Source organism: Calypte anna, chromosome 11 (assembly GCF_003957555.1).
Source record: "Calypte anna isolate BGI_N300 chromosome 11, bCalAnn1_v1.p, whole genome shotgun sequence".
Taxonomy (NCBI): Eukaryota; Metazoa; Chordata; class Aves; order Apodiformes; family Trochilidae; genus Calypte; species Calypte anna.
In genome coordinates, this window is record NC_044257.1 from 7,798,013 (window position 1) to 7,818,807 (window position 20,795).

General features: G+C 38.0%; 1 protein-coding gene across 1 annotated transcript; it reads left to right on the forward strand.

Moving 5' to 3' along the window:
- Positions 1-9,024: 9,024 nt before the first annotated feature.
- C11H16orf87 (chromosome 11 C16orf87 homolog) lies at positions 9,025-19,862 on the forward strand. Its single transcript, XM_008501313.2, has 4 exons — positions 9,025-9,253; positions 13,282-13,378; positions 14,192-14,374; positions 19,314-19,862. Exons 1-4 carry the CDS (start codon positions 9,188-9,190, stop codon positions 19,430-19,432), a joined length of 465 nt encoding a protein of 154 aa, XP_008499535.1. The 5' UTR covers positions 9,025-9,187; the 3' UTR covers positions 19,433-19,862.
- Positions 19,863-20,795: the final 933 nt, after the last annotated feature.

The window sequence follows — 20,795 nt, forward strand, 5'->3', positions numbered from 1 at the left end:
GAGAAGGCCCGTTTTACCGTCCTGGGTGCCCAGAAGAGACTCCTTGTTTGTGCTCAGAGAGTGGAATAAGGGATCATTCACTCAGGAATATTCCTATGACCTAATGTTACCTCCCTGAGTAAGAGCCTGGGCTGTAAATCAGCCTTATTTGTGAATTGGTTTTGTAGAACCTTTTTTTTACTTTCTCTTTCTCCACTGACTTAGACTACAGAAAGCCAGCTTCCTATTTTTAGGTGCCTAAATTAGATGGTTTAAAACTTGAGTTCTCTTCTGTGTGTTTTTGGTATCTTTCATTGGTAGATGAAGAGAAAGCAAGATGCTTATACATTTTTTTTAATTTTATTTTATCCCATGCAATTATATTTCAAGTCTTACTCCTGTCTTTATTATTCTTTCTGATGAGCTTCTATTTGCTATAGTGTTTAGTTTCATAAATAATTTTTTCCAGTGCTTATTCTATTTCAAGTACAAGATTTTAGCTCTAGCTCTGGGCTAACTTTAAAATAAATGCTACCTGAGAACTTTAGTCCATTCATAGTTAACAAAATAACAGATATGGGAAGGGTTTTGTGCTGAAGAGACCATCTTGAGATGGTGCAGAAAACTAATTTGTTTTACTCGAGAATTAAATTTTGTGAGTTTCCAGTCATGGTACTGATCGTACTGAAAGCATTTTCTTGTTTACTGCTTAGCTAGTGAAGGTTAAGTGGAGTCTTGCCTGGCCCTGCTTATCTTCCCTCCAAAATCCTTCTCACAAAATGACTCAGTGGAGCACAAAGTTACAAATACAAGTTTGAAGAAAGTGGGGTATTTTTTGGTGTTTGTTCTGTTTTGTTTTTGCAGCTTCAATAACTGTTTTGGAATGTCGCAGTGTGCATCTCCAGCAAACCATGTGATTTTGGGGTTTTGGGTTTTTTTTCTTCTGCATATTTTGATATTTTTCTTTTAAAGGTGTGGTCATTCATGTATATGGACAGCTGAGTGTTACCTGAATCTGGCTTAAAAATAATAATAACAATAATAATAATAGTAGTAACAACAACAACAACAATACCAAAAGTGTTATGGTGGGCTTTTTTCCAGGTTTGATAAAGTGTAGTTCAGAAGAAAAGATTTCAAGTTGTGGTGAGACTTCCAAGCTCAAACTTACCACAAAAACAAAATCAGAACTGATGTTGCAGCAAATTTTAGTCAGATCACCTGAAATGTTCAACTTATTTTCAGTTCCAATACTCGCATTCAGTGTATACTCGCATTCAGTGGAGTAGACCTCCAAGACATCTTGATTTGAGTGATCTCTTTAGGGTTCATTAGAAATCAAGGTTGAAATGCCACCCATCCTCTAAAAAATCGAAGTCTGAAAGATTTTTTTGAACCACAAACTTTGCTAGGGCAAGAACAGAAATTAACCTTTGCTCTTGGTCCACATACTCCTGTTCCACCCCCAATCCACTGCCACAGAAACAGCTGGCGAAGCAGAAAGTTTCCAGCCAGCACTGTCACAGTATCTCTGATCAATCCCTCAGGAGGGAAAAGTATGGATGCCTGACATCTCCATCTCCACTGCTATCTGACAATCTAAGCAAGAACTTAGACCTTGTTTGCAAATTCTGTGATGCTGCTTACTAGCATATAACAGAGCACAGCAGCTTTGGAGTAAGGATAATAATCTTAAAGTGCATGTTGCACAAGCCAAAATCCATGTTTTCAGTACAACATTTGAATGAATATATGCAAACTTGAAATTCAATAGTCTGATTAATTTCTTAAGTTTAGAAGTTTAGAAATACATACAGGAAATAAATAGGATGAAAAAAAAAGAGAGCCTTTCCACATTCAATATAATATGAAGTGGGCTTTGTGCTAGAGAAAAAGTATATGTTGCTTGAATTATGATAAATGTATCTCTAAACATTCTTTTAATCCAGATACTTTCAGGAAAATGAACAGTGTATGATGAACTTGCAATGTTTAGGCAGTGTTGTGCCTATTTTCTTGCCTTTTGAAATTAGCAGCAAAGCTCCTGATGATTTCAGGAGTCAGAATTTCACTCCAAAGTCAGTATGACCATGTTTTTGTGCCTCTCACTTCCACTTATTGTGGCCTGGCACATCTATGTATAGTAGGAGGAAAATTTTCTGAGCTGTGAAATTACTCTGTGAATGTTTGTAAAAATCTTGTGCAATGACCTATCAGGGATGAAGAATCTTTTTGTACTTACTGACGGAAGTCTTCCTTTCCCTCTCCACCCTGCCTCAAGTTGAACTGCAGATATCACACGTGATTACAGCTCAATGCTATACCCTTCAGAGTTGGATACAGGCTTTGGCAGGATTTCTTGTAGTCATCAGATGCCTGATCAACAGTTTGTGTGTCCTACACAGATAATATAAACACGAGTTTCAGAGAAGCCTGACATAGAAGGGGGCAAATACTGCTTCCCAAGAGCAGTTCCTTGATCCCCATATTGCATTCCATCTTAAGTCAGAAAGACATAGGAGAGTTTTCTTGCAGTCATAACTAACTAAAATAATGACTTCCCTGTCGATGGTAAGGAGGTGGAGATACAGGAAAACAGCTAATGCATAAATACATAGAAAGGTTGACAGAGTTTGGGAAAAAAACTTGATAAACAGACTAACAGCTGCAGTCACATGTTTCCATTTTGACAGACCTTCAGCAAGCTTCTTTGTCATGAATAGTTACGTGGTTTAAACCCCATGATTACTCTAGGAACAGATGGTAATTAAGTATTAATTTGTCTTCTGCTGTTTCATATAAATTAAGGCACTGGGTAGAAAACTACTCTTAATACCTTAAAATGGCCAAGTGTTGTTAATGATCTTTGAGGACATTAAATGGAAAACATGTTACAAAACCTACGGGGTTTTAGGCAAAAAGTGCACACCCTTTCTGTACTCTGTGATACACCTGTGTGGAGGATGGTAATTTTCTGTGGAACAGTGCTGATGGTAACAGCTCAGAATATAAGGAACCTCTTCTGAGAAGTTACTGTTCCTACTGTTCTTCAAACTGAACATGAATCTTTAAGATCTGGTGCAAAGCTCAATGCAGTCAGTGGAAAAAGTGCCAGTTCAGTGACTTCCTATCTTAATGTTTACCAGCTCTCTTTCTCTCATGCTTAAGAAAAAGGAAAAGAAAAAGAAAAAGATTCAACTTCCTACCCAAAACCAAACTTAAAATGAAATAAGTAAAATAGTCCATTGAATTATCTTTATAAGAAATAATTGAAAAGGTGCTCTATGAAGAGAATGTAATTTCACTTTGAGAATCATTTTTTAGACACATTATCTTTAAATAAAACTGATCAGGTTATTGTTGAAAATTATTTTGAAACTGGAACTGTTCTGAACAATGTAGATTTTAGTGAAGTTTCCCATGAAAATATGTTAGAATAAAACATTGGAAGCTTTTTTTATGGAATGGTAGTGGCTAATATCTTAATGAATTAATAAATTAATACAATTAATAAATTAAAAATCTAATAAATAATCTAACAAATAATTAAAAAATCTATTCTGAAGCTATCTTACTTTACAAAGCAAATAAATATTTTATTTTTAAAAAACAGTGTTGGCCTAGGCCATAAGACTCCTTTTGTAGGTTATGTTTCTATTTCATTACAGCAGGATCTTGTCACCAAGTTTTAACCCGTAAAGTGTTTTAGCAACATGTAACTCATTATTATAAATTACATGGACATGGTCACTGTATTAGACATACTTGCTTTAAGATTCAAGTAAAATCAAGCAGTTGAACGGAAAAGGTCAAGGAATTTTGATTCCTGTTACTAATGCAGAACCTTACTAAAATATGGGAGCTAGAAATTAAAGTGTTTCTTTCTGATTACAGAAAGAATCACAGTAGTGGTACAGAAAATATATGACTTCTTGAACATGAAAAATGTTGTTTACTGAAGGGGCCTCACTTTGGTTGGACTCTGTCACCATGGACTGTGGTGGCCAAATGAAGGTGACCTTCAGTTGCAGGGGTAGGGATGTGCTGCAGTGACTGCAGAGCAGGAGTGGCCCTTGGGTACCTGGGGACCTTGGTGATGCTGTAATGCTTTCAGCTGGTTCATAACTACATCATACCTGTCTACACTGTTTTGGTAGAAGCTACCAGACTTAGACTGGGTGGCATGATCTTTTTCACAGGCAAGTATTAATCAGCAAAACCTGAACTTGACCCAGGAAGTCAACTTGAGAGCTGGCTTCCCGAAACCAAAGTCACGTATTCACATTCTGAATAACAAGATGCTTTGTAGTTGGGAAATTCTCAATACTTGGCTGTACTTGGAGAGCAAAGCTGACATTCCTATGACTTAAATGTTGTTCTTGCCCATGTTCAGAGTAATGGGATCTCAAAGGACTTGTTAGACACAACTTTGATTTCTTATTGAAAGACTGGGAGGATACTCAGATTACAGCTACCCTGAAATCTACTGGTGAGAAGTGTAGTAATGAGTAGTGCAAACTGTTGTAATTACTGAATTTGTCAAAACCAGAATAATAGAAAATAGGATTAAAGCTTTGTCTGTATAAAGAGTTGATTTTTATATAGTACTTTCCACTTACCAGTTGAATGTAGCTGTAACGTAGCTGTAATGCTACAACTTCATTCTTGATAATATTGCAAATATTATAATTTTTAAAAAATTATTATTTGAAGTTTTAATCTGATACATCCTGTTCTTGGTATGAATACTCATGTGTTTTAGAGATAACTTAATAATTCTTAATAATTAACTTCCCCATTGAATACAGCAGACTAAGTAGGAGGGTTTTATTTATTCAGGATGCATTTTATAATTTATCTGATACATGGCTGCACAGCATTTTAGGATTTTTTTTTCAGCTTGCTGCATGTTGGCAGTTTCCAAAGAAGTCTGTGGCTGTCAGTCCTCACAGGAGAGCTCACAGGGAACTGCTGCCAGAGAGCAAAATGCTTCCAAATTGTCTGCTGTGGTGAGCAGAAATGAAACTTAGGAAGTGCTTCTCTTTCCACATCGTGTGGATTAGATATGTGAGTGGTACATATTTTGGGATTTTTTTTTCTTGTAAAAGAATTCTTGTAAAATAATAGTTGCATGCCAATAGTTGCATTGCAGTGTGCAGTGCCAGTGAGGAGCCTGAAGAACACAAAGGTCTCAGACCATTCAGATCAGCTGTACCGTGTTGTGACAATAGCAAAGAAAAGAAGCCATCAGGAACAAAGAGTTTAAAAGCCATGTGTAGCTTTTCATAAAACAGAGATATGGCATAAATTTCTTATTTTCTATTTTAAATTAGTGTGAAGCACATTTTAAATGAGATCTGGTCTTGCAAAGTGCCACTCATTATTGACTCTCTAAGACAGAATGTACATGTATCCTTAAAAAAGTATTTGCTGGGTTTTTCTCAGTCCTGGACTAAACTTCTGAAATGATGAAAGATAAGTGGTCTTTCATAACTCAAAACTAACGTGGTAATAAATGAGAATAACAAGCAAAATAATGTCAGTCTGGGAAATCTTAATAATGAGTTGTTTAGCTACAAATATTATCCTGTTTGCATTCAATAAGGAAAATATTTGTGTCTCTATTAGAATAGCTGAACATCTGTCACTGACTAGTTTATTTGCTCTATGAAGAAAGGTAGGGGAGTGTAAGAGATTTCTTGATAGTTCTTGTTTATATTCAAACACATCTTGAGAAGATCCTGTTAGTAACACAGCAGAGCCCCCTGGTGTTACAAAGCCCCTCTGAAATACCAAGAGTCGCTCTGTTTTGCTGTCTGGACCTTCCCAGCTAACACGGGGAAAAAAATTCAAAAGTAGTCTCAAGGTCCGGGTGGCATGGATTGAGTTTTGATTCAAGAATGAAATATGGGTATCCTGCCTACATAGAACATGTTCGTGCTTTTGGCAACAGTCGCAGTTTATGTAAAAAAAAACCTGTCTTGTCTTTGTGTACCTCTGGAGAAAGATTTCTGCTGGTAATGGATTGCTATAGGCTGAAAAAAATATGCAGAGAGAGAAGGGAAACAAAACCCACCCTCTGAGACATAACCTAGATGCTAAGAAGAAAAGAACAAGGACAAATCAGTCATTTCAGTCACTCTACTCGCACAGGAACCGCAGCATACACTTGGGGGAGCCCAAGATGCTCACAAGTCCAAAAGAGTATCTTCTCATGCCCTCTGTGGGAACTGAGCTCATGATAGAGACTCGAGGAGGAGGAAGGGTAGAAAAAAATAATAGGTTGTATTGTCACAGGAAAGTATATTGCAAATTACAAAATGTTTGATGCTTTATTCATCATACAGTATTGGTAGTAAGAACAGAGAGGGCTGGCATGACAAGCTGGGAATCATACTTTTGAGGGCATAAATGTGATTTACCTCTCAGAAATTCAGGCCTGTGTGAGAGAGCAGAGGTCTAGTGCTGTTCCTGTGGCTTTGGGCCTGGCAGAGGTACAGCAGCAGCATGCTGCTCTCTGGCAATACTGACTGTGGTCTTTAGGAAAATAAATTTGTGTATGAGACTGCAGGAAGGATACTTTTATAGATTAAAAATAGGTCATAGAATCAGGAAAACTAGATCAAACAGGTATACATCTATACCTGTATATCTTACCCTTATAAGAGACAAAGTTAATAGTTACATGTGCTCATTGTAAATTACAGTATATGGAGACTGACAGTATCTAGAAAACCTCTCGGAGTATATTTGTGTGGAGAGGTGATAACTTGAGTTCAGTGATGTTCCCCCACTATCACTATTCAGTGTTTAAAACACTTCTAATTACATTCTGACCATGTGTACTTTATAAATTTATTTTTGTTTGCCTACAATTCATATATCTATTCTAGTATTGCTTTAATTTTGTGATAGTGTGCATGAAGCAAGTGTTGCACATGCAAGTCTAACTACTGTGTGGAAATCTTAGTTTTAGAGCAGTTTAATAAGCAGCCCTCCTCTTTTGCTTTATTTGAGCAATTTAGAATAAAAATATTGTGGTTATGTTTTTGTCTTTACCTTCTACCCCAGCAAAAATATAAAGCTATACGGAGCAATTACCTCTATCAGCATTTGTTTTATCACTTGAAATAAAAAATTTTTGTGTTGCAATAATGTGAAAGCTGAGAAAAAAGGCCAGTTGTGACATGTAGGGCTTCCAGTGGAAAACAAGTTAGAAAAAAACATTTACTAGATTCTTCTGATCATTTATTACCAGGATAGATTTTTCAATGTCTTTAATTAACTTGTATATATTAGTGAATACACAAAGACAGAAATATTTACACAAAAAGCTTGTGAAATCAAGTACAAGTGAGGAGTACAATGAAAAATACAGTATTTTCCACAAATATGGACCATAATCTTCTTCATTTAGGGGCTGTCTTCATAGACCCTCTGTCCATAACAAAGTACATCCCTCTCTGCTAGGGTGCTTTGATATGGCTTCCCTTTCTTCAGGGTAACTACTAAGGGAAGCCTAGAAAGATGTTCTACTGGGCCAGATGGGAAAAGTGGAGCCTTAACAGATCAGAAGTGATTAAATTTGCCCCTGATAACCACTGAGATGGGTTGTCAGTTAGAGGAGATAATGTATGACTTGGAGTGATAGTACTTGGAGCCAGAACTGCACCCTCCCACTTCAAATGGTAAATGTGAGGAGTCTGCTCTGAGGAGATGATGGCTACTGTGATGTGAAAGATATTTGCTTTTAAAATCTAGAATAGGATAATTTTATCCAAAGATTGTCAGCAGTGGACTTGGTGATATGAGAAGGTAACTAAGAGGAACCCCATTTCAAATTATTAAGGTGAAAATATACTTCTTTATTGCTGTTTGTTACATCACATGACTTCCCTGTGTTATCTCCCAAGCGTTCAGATTTTCCTCAGAACAGATACATGTATTTATCATTCTACGTGGCCTTTCAGAATGTTTCAGTTTTTACAGCCCATATTTAAGGTATGTGCAGCAACCATGTCACTTAGAAATCTGTAACAAAAACATATTGCTTATCTAGAGCGTGTGTATTCTATTATGAATCTGGGAATCCACTTTAAAGAATCACAGAACCTGCAATAAATCAAGCACTACTGAGACTCTAGCCAAGCTTACTTGGCAACTAGGATACTACGAGCTATCTGATCTGTAGGAAAAGTCAACAAGCTGCAGGAAGATCTGAGCACTGGGCCTTCAGCTGTAGAGAAAATTCTATTCTGTGAGAAATTATGACCTGTGCTAGTCTTTTTCTGCCTGAAGAAAAAAGTGTCTTTTTAATTTTCCTGGTGAGGAAAAATTTTTGGGACTGTCCTGGCAGATAAATAAATTCTCTAGATTCCTGTTCAGCAAGAACTGACCAAATCCATCAAAGTAACTCAGTAATGTTGTAGCAGACAATATCAACATTGAAATATTGTTAAAAATCATAAAACAAAATGTTTCATCCAAGTTGTTTTTTCATTAATTTATCTGAAACACAAACAAAAGTCTTCTTAAAGCTTCCTCCTCCAATGCTTTTTCTCAATTCATAGGTGCAGCAAACAGAGATCAAGTCTAAACAACAAACATTAAATAAAAATTCTGTTATATTGGGTCTGCAGCCAGACTCATAGAATGCAATCATTGCTGCCCATGTGAAAGCAGTACAGTTCCAGTACACTTCTTTAATATTTGCTGGCAGCTCTACTTCGGGCTATTTTAAACAGTAATGTTTTAAAAATATTTTTTTCTTTAGACTTTGCTGCACTTTTCTCCTGTAGATATTTCGTGTTACAAGAAAAAAGAATCAAACGCCTGAGAATAGCAGGATTGTCATCGTCACCTTCCGTTTTTTTTTTTTTTCCGTTTTTTTTTTTTTTCTCTTTTCTTTAGTCTGCAGGGGTACATTATAAAGAGAAAACATTTCATAGGAAGACAAATCCGGTGGCGGAGCCGGCTCCGGCGCCCCGCCCCAGCTCTGCCGCCGCCGGAATGAGGCGGGGCCTGTCCGGCGGCGCCGGGGAGCGGTTCCTTTGTCGGAGGCCGCGCCGGGGGGGGCGGAGGGTCCTGCCGGGGCTGTGCAGGCTCCCGCCAGCCGCGCCCCTGCCCGCTCACTCCCGCCCTTCCCCTCCTCCGCGGGGCGGGGCGCCCGGCGCTCCGGCGGCGGCAACAGCGATCAGCAGCAGCGAGCATGTCCTCCAGCAGGGCCAAGAAAGTGAAGATGGCCACCAAGTCCTGCCCGGAGTGCGACCAGCAGGTGAGGCGTCTGCTCGTCCCCCGAGGGGCGAGGGGGAATCCGTGGCCGCGGAGCTCGAACGGCTCCCTCGGGAGCGTGTTCGGCCCTTACAGGCCGAAAGGGTGCTCGGTGGAGGCGAGGGTCCATCGGGGACAAGTGCTCCGGCTGCTGGGCTCAAGGGGAGGGGTGGAAACCGTGGGCGGAACTGGGGGGGGGGAGTTTCAGTTCCCGTCGCCGCCGAGAGCACCCCCGTTGCCGGCAAGGGCTGCCCGGCTCGGCGCCCACGGCCTTGGCTTCCTGTTCGCTCCCCGCTCTGCGTGTAGGGTTGCGGTGTCTTCTTGGTAGCCACCTCTGCACCTTATGGGTTTGCGGCAGCAGTGGCAAGAAGCGGTCGATGGAGCTGCTTGGCTTTGAGGAGGGGAGGGGAATTAAACTGGGTCCGTGCTGCTGTGGAGCGGTGTTTATATGAAGTAAATAATTGTTGCAGTCTCGGCTTGGCATGTGGGTTGAATATGGTGCTCTTCTGGCGGGGTAGTGTAATAGTTACATTATGCTGAAGCGACGTTCAGGATTGTTTATGTGCTAATATTGTTTAGTAACTACGTAGTTTATTAAAATTATAATTAACTTAGTAATTTATACAATGCCATTTGCCCCCTGGGTGACTCATGTTCCTGAGGCTGATCGAGAGAGCGTTTAGTTGTTGTCTTGTTTTATCATACAGTGGTTTAGAAATGGTAAAATTAAGACCTTCGCTGCAATTTCTATGCTGTAGCCCGACTGTATGCGTGAGCTGTTGTTTATGTCTCACTGCAGTTTTGTTATGTGTGCAAATGTCGTTACTTACGCTGAAACATTAACAAGAGCCTGGGCGAATTGATGCTGTGTCACAAGCTTGTCTTCATTTACGTTTTTTGCCGGTAATGATGTTGTTATTAAAATTAGGCCAGTTCGTTCCATAGCGCTCCTCTGCTGAACAATAGCAGAGCACTGCAGAAAGCTGCTGTGGGGCTCAGGGTAGGGGGGGAGACTTTTATATGTAATCATGGGAAACGTGTTTCTATTATTTGTTCCTGAAACTGGGCTGTTATACACCGTATTAGCTATTCTTAAAAAATAATTTCATACCGTTTTCCCATAATTCTTCTTTTTCTTTACTTAGAAAGAGGTAAAAAGAAATCTTATTTGTGTTGGTTTGCCTAATTTTTATAGTGTTTCTACTCATCCTGGAACAAGTTTGGAATGTTAAGCTAGGGGAGTGGGCAGCATCCTTTCATGTTTTAAGCAATAGCTGAACCCCTACAAATGTTCCCATGTTAATCATGTCGCTGAAGTCCTATTGCTGAGAAAAAAATAACCCAAGTTCTAGTTATTCATCAGTTGGTGAAAGAATAAATTCAAATGAGAGAGAAGTTGAATACGGGAGTGAGGTATTGGGGTTTTTTTTGTTGTTGTTTTGTGGATTTTTTTTTTTAAATAAACGCAGTGACTGTCAAGCCACCAACAACAGGAAGAGCAAGTAAGCAAACATAGGCTTTGTAAGCTGATGCTGAAACTTACACTTTGATCTGCTCTTAAAACGAAAGCACATGGTATGCATATGTCAGTGTAGCTTTTCTGTTAGCAGCTTTTCTGTAGCCAGCATGGAATTAACATGCATGTGTGTCCTGCCCTGGCACATGCATTGCTTCTAGGCCCTAGTTTTTCAGTGCCAAATATTTGAGAGGATGAGAAACTACCACTTACATACAGTACAAGTCAGCCCTTTGCAAAGTGTGGGGAAGCTCTTGTGTGACTCGGAATTGGTTGTGTCCTGTACTAGCTTTTCTTAAATTATTCCATAAACAAGGGCTTTGCATTTGTTTCTCATTTCTTTGCTGGAAGTGGCAGGCATGGAAATACTCAGACAGCCACAAATATTGGAGCGTGATATTGAATACCACTCCTTAGGCTTTTAAACTTTCTGTTGTAATTTAGAGGAGATGTAATTGCCATCTAGACCTTTTTAAAATGAAAAAAAAAGGTGTTTTGATATTTTCATAACCAAAGCTTGAGCCTATTAAACTAGAGAGCCTGAATTACTTGCAGTCAATCAGAAAAAATAATTATAACTAATTTGGCTTCAGGTTAACTTTATTGCATGAGAAAATTCAATTTCTTTTTTGTTAGGAGAAATGAAACGGTAAAATAGAACTATGTTGCTGTAATAATTGCTACAGGATGTTTTCAGTGTAGGTCTTCAAAGGATAATTTGTATCTTTTGGTGAAAAAGCCCCTTCCCACCTACACACCCCCCCCTCACCCCCAATGGCACACACACCTACTTGCTGTGCCTGTAACATGAGAGTTATTTAAAACATGTTGAGTTATTTAAAAAATATTGGGTCTGCTCCAATCCCCTTGAGTGGTTTTCCCCACGTTTTTTTTCAGGCTGAGCCTGGAAACATAATTATTGGAGAGATCTAGGTGTTCAAAAATGCTTTTATATGGAACTCCTAGATGACCCTAACAATAGAGACAAACTGCTGGATAACTTTTTTTGTACTCTTGTGCTGACTTATGAACAAGGGGATAAGCATGCACACAGGTCTGCTAACTTCTGAACTTTAAGGTTCAGTAAGCCTTCATTAGAATTGGTTTTATTATTTCAGTGGCCCAGAAAGGGAATTAGACTCTAGTTTTATAAAACCTGTATCAAAAGCGTATTTGTAAACCGTTCATAGGGTGAAGTAGAAGAGTTAAGATGTGCTACAGAAAGCAAAATAATTTGTTTATTCTGAGTAGCAGTTAGGTTTGCACTTACAAATTTGTATACTAATTTGGCAGTGTTTTCCCCAGCCAGTAGAATATTGGAAATTTGTTCATCTGCATGGTGAGTAAAATTGAGCAGACAGTCATAGTTCCTGACTTGTGTTTGTTGCAGTGATGGACATTGAGGAACTTGTAGAGACCTGTGTTAAAAAATTACATTTGAGAAATTGTCTCCTGCTTTATTTCCCCACTGTCCTGCTTCAACATGAGTTGACTTTAATGTGTGTTAATCTCTTCCAGGTCTCTGTTTAAACTTGCTTTGATTTCTGTTTTCTGTCTTAAGCCTAATCAAAGCAGTATGCTATATTCCTTACTATTTTAAAAGATCTTGGCTTTAAGAGAATGCAATGAGGTTTGTAATTTATCAGCATCACTTTTTTCAATTGCTCAGAGCAAGTTTTTTTTCGTAATTTTTCATGTAAGTGTGGCATTTTCAGATTTTCTCACCTTGTTTTGAATTACCTGATGTTGAGGGAATGTACTGCTCCTGACTGCTTAGCTGATCAGAAGTGTTGTTACAGTCTGCCAAACACTTCAGCCTGTAGTCAGCTTTTGACTACTTGTGGTAGGTTATGTACATTTTGAATTACCTGGGTCCTTCTTTACCCCACCTCCTTGGGCTTTGTCTTCAACATCTGTTTGTAGAGTGTGGTACAAATGCATCTGTTCTGCTCTGGGCTCTATTTGGCCTCCTGTTTAAAGCTGCTCCTACTCTACAAAGGAGTTGCTTTTGGATGCTGCTGGAAATGAATGCATTAAGAACCCGCCGACAGTTTTAACTCCCACTTTTTTTTTTTTTTTTTTTTTTTTTTTAAGAAGTAAATGAAAGAAGAAAAAGTGGGGGTGTCTGACTGATTTGACTCAGGGTAGTTGAGAGCTCTGAAGAGAAATTTTGTATTCTAATTTAATTTACTTAGTGCTTTCCACTGTTCCTCATTCTTTTCCAGTCTGGGGAGAAGTGTTTGTAGTGCAAAGTGGTCACAACAGTTGTACATTTCAAGCTTCATTTCTAGCAACTACATAAAGAAAAGGCTTGGGGGATGAGTCACAGCAGAACCTGTTTTTACTGTGTTAAAATACAATTGGGTAATAGTACAGGCCACAGTTGGCAGCACAGTCTGAGTTTGAAGAGGTATCTCTCAAGACAAAATGAGAGCTACTACGTTGGTTTTTTTTCATTGGACAGGATTTTTGTCGTATTTTGAAATGATTTGAAGTATTTGTCTTTGTTTTCCCAGGTTCCTGTTGCTTGTAAATCCTGTCCCTGTGGCTACATATTTATTAGTCGAAAACTCTTGCACGCCAAACGTGCTGAGAGATCACCACCAATCACAGGTAATTCAGAGATGGAAAGAAGGGGACAACTGTTCTTTCTCCTTTATTTCTTAGAGGCAATGGATACAGTATTTTAATTTTCTGGGTAAATTGGCTGTTGTCAGTTCACTTTCCCTTGAATTTGTGCATGGCATTTTAATATGTTAATTGTTCTTTAATTTTGAGGGGGAAAAGCTTCAGTCTTCTGTTGTACTTGTGGTGCTGGCATTTATTCTTTATATATTCTAGCTGGGTATATTGGTCATTACGCAAAACAACTCCCCAGAGAAAGCTTTTTGTTAACCCTATTTTGAAGCGAAATGTCTAGAGGTGCCAAAAGGTTCTGATTTCAGAATATATCCTGATTGAAGTGGCATTTTCTGAAAGTAAAAATATCTTTTTTTGAAGTTATGCTGAGTTGTGCTTATTCCTGAACACCTGAATACCACTTTGTATGCAATTTGTTGTATTTTAATCTGAAATGAGGTGGAACTTCTCTGCATGGTTAAATTTTAAAAAAAAAAGTGTACAGGTTTTTTCCATCTAATGAGAAACTGTGAACTTCTTGTATACTAGCAAATGTCTTGTGTTGCAGAATGCATTTCAAGTAATTAAAGGTTTGATCCTAGTAATCAAGAAGTGAAGTGTCATTGTTAATCTGAATCTTAATTTCTGTATTGCTATCATGCAGATGTAATTGCTCTGTGAAAGTATAGACATCTAACTGCTTTTGCTAAGATATTTAAAGAAAGAAGATGGGGTAAGCTCTAAGAGTAAATTAAGAACAAAGATGAAAACAATCCTAGATAATAGCATCTCTGTTTATTTGCACAGAAAACAAGAGTGAAGCCAAAAGAAGACGGACAGAGAGAGTTAAACGAGAGAAGATAAATTCTGTGGTAAATAAAGACTTAGAAAATCGAAAAAGATCCAGGTCTAACAGCCATTCAGATCATAGCAGACGAGGGAGAGGAAGACCTAAGAGTGCCTCAGCCAAAAAGCATGAGGAAGAAAGAGGTATGAGAACTAAAGAAATGTGTTGATTGGGTTTTCTTCCTGTGTGAAGATTTTTAATCTATAACATTTATACCAATCGAACTATTTCAGTTGCTTGACTTGCTCAGCCAATACCCAATATCTTAATGTGGGTAAGGTAGACAGTAAGAGACGTCTGGTTTTATATTTCAGTGTCTGATTGCAGATAACTACAAAGAACTAAATCTGTATTTTTAGCCAACAATTTAATATAAAATACATATATAAAATAAAAATATAAATACATATTTAGGACCAACAATTTAATTATGCCTGTGAGCGGTGAGAGATTAGGATGATTGGGTTGCTTTAGAAGTTCCTCTTAACTTTTTGGAGGGCCAAAGTAAAAAAGACATCTCGAGTCACTGTTATGACCTTTATTTTTGTCAAAAGAACAATACTGTAGAGGAAAGAATGCTTCCTTACTTATTAAAGTTCCTTGGTGGTTTATTTCTGGAGTTTTATTTCTGGAGTTATGATTTCTGGATGGCAGTTGCTTTATTGTGATAGGAACACACTTACAATAGCTGATCTCTTCCCTGTTCCATGTGGCTTATTGTTGTATGTAGCTTTACAGAATACAGAGCTTCCCTATTTGTTACTGATCCAAATTAGAGTTTATCTAGCACCTATATATAGGGTAATTTCTAAGCATTTTACTGCCAGTCTAGTTCATGCACAGCTTTGGTTTGAAAATTGTTCCAAGCTTTTTCTGCCCCCTGAAAAAGAGGCAAGCAATCAAAAGAAAATACCTGTGTTAATGTATATTTTGTAATATTTGAAAAGAATTTGAAAGGGTGAGGGATGTTTAGACTATGTTTTCCTATCCAAAACAAGGCTGAATGTATTTAATCTTTTGCTCCATACTCCAAATTGTGACAATAAGCCAGTATTCTGGGGTAGAAAACCAGAAATATGAATGTAGTGAGATCTTTGCAAAATAGTGTGTGTGTTGTTGTGCTCTTTTATTGGTGTTTGGTGGTGTTGTTTTTGAAGTTGAATCTCACTTGAAAGGATTGCTTTCATCTTCTTGTCCTGTCCTACCATCTGCTTTACTCGGCACTGTGACTACTGCTGCTGTTTCTTCCTCAGCCTCTCCTGCAGAGCTGGTACAGAGCTGGGGTTCACACCCATGGTAGTTATCTTTGCTCCTCACCAGTGCATCATACCTTATTGGTAAGGAATAAGTGAGCTTAGGATATTTTCTTTCTTCTGATTAATTTCTGGTTATGTCAGCCTATAGTATATATAGACCACTGTGGTGATTATTGGGCAGATTTTAAAAAGCAAACAAACGAACAAAAGATTGATATATATGATTGTGAGGGCTACAAAAATTTCAGCAGAGAACCCATCATTTTGTAAGTAATTGATATAAACCAAGTTAGTGCTGACTTCTTCCTTTTCAAGTGGCTTATACAATTGGCCTAACTACTATGTGTGGAGTAATTAGTTTGGAATTGTAGAAATATTTTCCTTTACTACACTTGCTGCTTGATGGTGTTATTTATGCAAAAGTATTTAAAGCAATTCTTCTTCTTAATGTCTATTGTATATTTCCAAGGTATTTTGGGTACACATGACTTGGCACTAGTTTGTACAATTCTTTCCCCCAGAAGACTTGAAAAGAGGCCACTGCTTGCAAAACTTAAAAATTTGATGCCTCTTTGGCATTCTGCAATGCATAATGATTTGTAGATGAAAAAAGGACAGAGAGCACCTGAATTGTAATAGCATGCAAGAGCAGATAATCTGTTCATTTGAAGGCCACCCAGCTGTGAATTTTTTTTTACTAAAGACACCCCTGACGTCTGTAGTTTTGCTTCCTTCCTTGTATCATGCTCTTTTCATACACAGCATGCTTGTTCCCAGTTATGTCTGTCTTTGACTAGTTCTTTTGTATCCTTCCTGACTGGTTCACACTAGAGCAAATTGCTGCAGGATTCGACAGCAATTAAGAAGAATAGGAGAGGGAAAAGGCCTTTTTAAAATAAGCCATTTGTCATGCCGATTTAGGAAGGAGGAATGAAGGGGGAGGAAAGAGGAAGCTGATGTAGATTGAGGGGATATGACAGAGTTCTGGGACCCAGAGAATATTGCTGTCGCATGTTTCAGAGCCATGTGATAACCCTGCAAACAGGAACTTCTCTCTGCAGGCTTGACCTTTCAAATTTGTTAATTATAGCATTTCTGACAAAAAAACCCCCATATTGCAATATATTGAAACTTCATAATAATCTGATGTGGATTTTTGTTGTGGTGAGATGTTTTTATTTTACTGTGTGGGATTGATACACAGCTAGGCAAATTCCCAGGCTGCTTTGTTATCTAGGTAGCAACCTTAATTATATTGAAATGAACAAAAATCCCTCTTCTGCTGGAAGAAATTGTATTTATTGGTTATTTTGTTCCTGAAAGAGGTTACCACCAAGTGAGACTCAGTAAATCTGGTCTAGAATCTTACTAAAGCACACATGATGCTTAACAAGGGGTGAAGCTTTATAAAGATGTATATATTTTAGTAGCATGATAAAACTTAAACATAAATTAATTTCTTGATCTGTATTTTCCTTTTTCAGTAATTTGTCACTATATTCATATACTTCCTCGCCCAATGTGCACATTTGAAGAAGTGTACTCTCTTCAGTAGTGAATCTCAGAACTTTGGATTTTGAGTCCATATAATTTTTTTCAAGGGGGAAGGTCCATATTTGACTTAGGCATAGATCACTGTTCTAAGGGCTAAGGGTCTACTGAGTTGCAGGAGAGCTGGGGATGTGAGAGCTGTGCTGCAGAAAGAATGAATATTTTCACCTAAGTAGCCTCTCACTTGTATATCAATATTGAAGTCTTGCAAAAATGTAATATGATTTTGCTAACTAGAGAGAACTGAGTCAAAACTCCTTTCAGATAAGACTGTGAAGTGGAAAGTTTTAAGTGTCTGAGCAAGCACGGAATCCTCTGATTAGCACATGATAAAATGTCAGACAGGTGCAAGCTCTTTACTAGTCACTGCTGAGAAATGAAATTGTTTTAAGAATGCGTAAAGCTTGCAAAGCTGTCTTTGATCCCTCGTACTGTTAGATAGCATGGGTCCTATTCTTTCAAGCTGAAATCTCTCAGAACAAGCCAGTACTTTGGGAGGATGGGGCAAAGGGAAGCTTAAAGAAGTTTTGGTTTTTGGTGTTTTGTTTGGTTTTTTTGTTTGTTTGTTTTTGTTTTTTTTGTTAAAAAGTCTATAATCTGTAACTGTTTGGGCAGGGGAAAAAATACTTTTTTAGTTTTGCTGGGTGCTGATACATTCATGTGGTGACTGGACTTGTTTGGATTGGGAAGTATGAAAGAAGGGGAGAAGTTTAGATATGAAAAATAGAAAAGGTTTATGTGGAATAATCAGTGTGCATAGCGTCTGTTCTCAGAACAACTCCCAGCATTGTTAACTTGTAAAGGCTGACAGGGAGGAAGTGGAGCAACCAAGACTGGGTCTACGTACAGGAACTGATTTGTTTTGAACTGCAGGGTAGAACTTAGTGAAATTCAGTTTCTCAGCTTTCATTTCAAACTTGGTACATAAGAAAATATTGTCTTGTGTAGCCAGGGAACAGGCAGAAATAAATTACATTCCAAATATCAAACATGTTTTGATTTGTTTTACTTTGCTAAGGCAAGTTTATTAATCTAAGACTAAAAGCATGCATCTTTGTTTATCCTCACTAAGCAATTTTGCTTGCAGGGGAAGATCAGTTTGTGCGATTTAAGTAGTCTAGAAAACTTGAGGTAGAGGCGTTTGCTGCTGTGTTTCTCCCACTTTACTGTTTAATACAAATGCTTGATTTCACAGGAAGGGTAGTCCATTGGAATGGTGTCATAGCTGTAACACAATCAGACATGAAGCCAAATCTAAAAATGTCATGAATGTGTGTGTGCCTATCAATGAGGCAGAGGCCTGTCAGGTGAGCACTGTGCTGAGCTAGTAAATTAGTGCAGGCCACCTTGGAACTTGGGTTAGAGATGGAGTTCCACAGCTAGACACCAGCCTTAGAGCTCTATATGTATGTCTCTCTTCTCTGGCTACAAGCTTGGTCCTCTGCTGACAAAGCTGTTGTTTGTTGTGTTGTTTGGTTGCTTTGTTTTTTCTGTGTTGGGGAGTTCTCAGCTACCAGTGGCTGACTGAAATGGGATATAAATAGTCACAATCTGGAGTAAGTGGTAGTTATGAAAGTAGTATTCTGTTAGGTTTTTTTATATACTACAGTATAACAGTATACTTGATGGCTTGCTGCTGCATATCTCTAACCTCAGAAGAAACCAACGTCAGCAGAGGGAATTTGGAAACTTCCCCTTGCTCACAGAGGTGTTAGTGTTCTGTATGGGGGTAACACTGATTGTCTGCAGTATTGAAACTCCAGAAATGTTAGTGGTGACACTTTTGGAACCCAATTTCTGCCACATATCCACTCTTTGATCTTGGACACTGGAATTAAACTCTTGTGTTTCTGTTACTCAGATGTAAAATAGGGGAACAAATGTTGTGTTTAATGAGGATATGATGAAATATCTTTGTTTTCTAGGATGGGAGGTGTTTATGTAAAAGCAAAAAAGAGCACCCCATAACGAGAGCAATGCTTGAATGCTCTTTTGTGTCAGGAGTCAATGTAATGTCAGTGACTCATTCTTTCTTTGCCACTAAAGAACAAAAATTCAGTCATGCTTTTGGATGACTAATTCTGGGACTCTTCTAGCACCTTTGTGTGCCTCCATTTCTTCCTCCTCTCTCTCAACCCTGCCCTGCTTAGAACTTGATTGTCTAACTTCTTTTCAATTCTGGTGCTCCATTCCACATAATTTAACCACTGTGTTACTTGTGTTAACTTCAGATAATGGAAAAAGCTTCTAATAGTGACTTTTCTTTCTTCTACAGAGAAACAAGAAAAAGAAGTTGACATGTATGCTAACCTTTCAGATGAAAAGGCCTTCGTATTTTCAGTGGCCTTGGCGGAAATAAACAGAAAAATTATCAATCAAAGACTTATTCTGTAACTTGTAAGCACAATCTGATGCATTTCTATGCAGAATGGCTAGCATATTTCCAAGGTGTTGTGGACTCTCAAAAAGTGTCTTGTCTGCACCAACGAGGACCATAGTATTTCCTGTTAAAATTCTTCTGCTGTTCTTGGGAATCGCATTCTGTCTCTACAAGTCAGAAAGGAAGTGTTCACAAGATTGAGCTATGAAAAATCAGAAAGCAGATTTGTTTTACACCTTGAAGACAAATGCTAGACAAATGCACAGAGAGACTGTACCCATTCCAGAGCACTTCTTTTAAATTTGCTGCCAGAAATGCAATATTTTAAATATTTTCGGAAATAAATGATTTTCCTTTAAAATTATATATTTCAGATTTTTCAGCTATATTGCAGTTTACATATGTACAGTTCACATATCTTTTTAATAAATTGATATTCCAATATTTTATTGAACTGGGAATTAAGTACATTTGTGATACGTAGGCTGTGTTTGGTTTAACCCTTTTAGAAATCTGGTATTTATCCTAGGGATGAATTTAGGTTTGCATTGTTTTAAATAGGTGTGATATAATTCTGGTAGGAAGAAAATGAAAGTGGTTTCATTTGGGGGGTTAATTCTGCTTAAGAACTTCTTATTGTTTATGAAATCTCTTTAGAAAATGATTCCCTGTTACAGGGAGTTGTTTTTTAAAAATCACACAATTTTTGGGGTCATACTTCTAAAGTTTGAGAGCCAAGCACTTTCCTTGCAACCCTTGTTTGCTGGGTATCTGCCTTATCCAGATGGTAAGTACTTCTCACATAATTTTTCTTGGGCCATGATTTACTGGAGAGGGAGAGACACAGGCATCAGAGATGTAGCCCTGCAGCCAGTCATCTTTTTGGTACTTCCGAAAGATGAGGATATACCAGTTCCTTTTACACTTGAAAGGGTTTTTTTTTTTTCTTTCTTACATAAGTGTCTTTTAAAAATCTTAGCAGTGGGCTCAGATTGTCTTTGGGCTGTTGGCTGTAAATACCAAAGCAAAATTCTACCCGGGTGTACAAAAATGAGCTGGTTTGGTTGAGTTAAGTTTGGAGAAATCATTCAACAGAGTCATCTTTGTTGAAGGGGTATAGTGCAATTTGAGCCAAAACTCTTATGTTAGTAAATACATGGGGGTTTTGTCTTAGCAAAAATCTCCATCCCTATAAAATCCTGAAAGAGCAGGTGTAGGAGGCAATTGTATTCATTAAATCTGACATACTGGCTTTTTTCACCTTTCATTCACTCTTTTCTAAAAAGGGGAATGCAACTAAATGTCTTGGTAGGTCTTCAGTATTACTCATGCTTTTAAGTATCACATTACTTTGATAGTGAGAATTACCTACTGAGT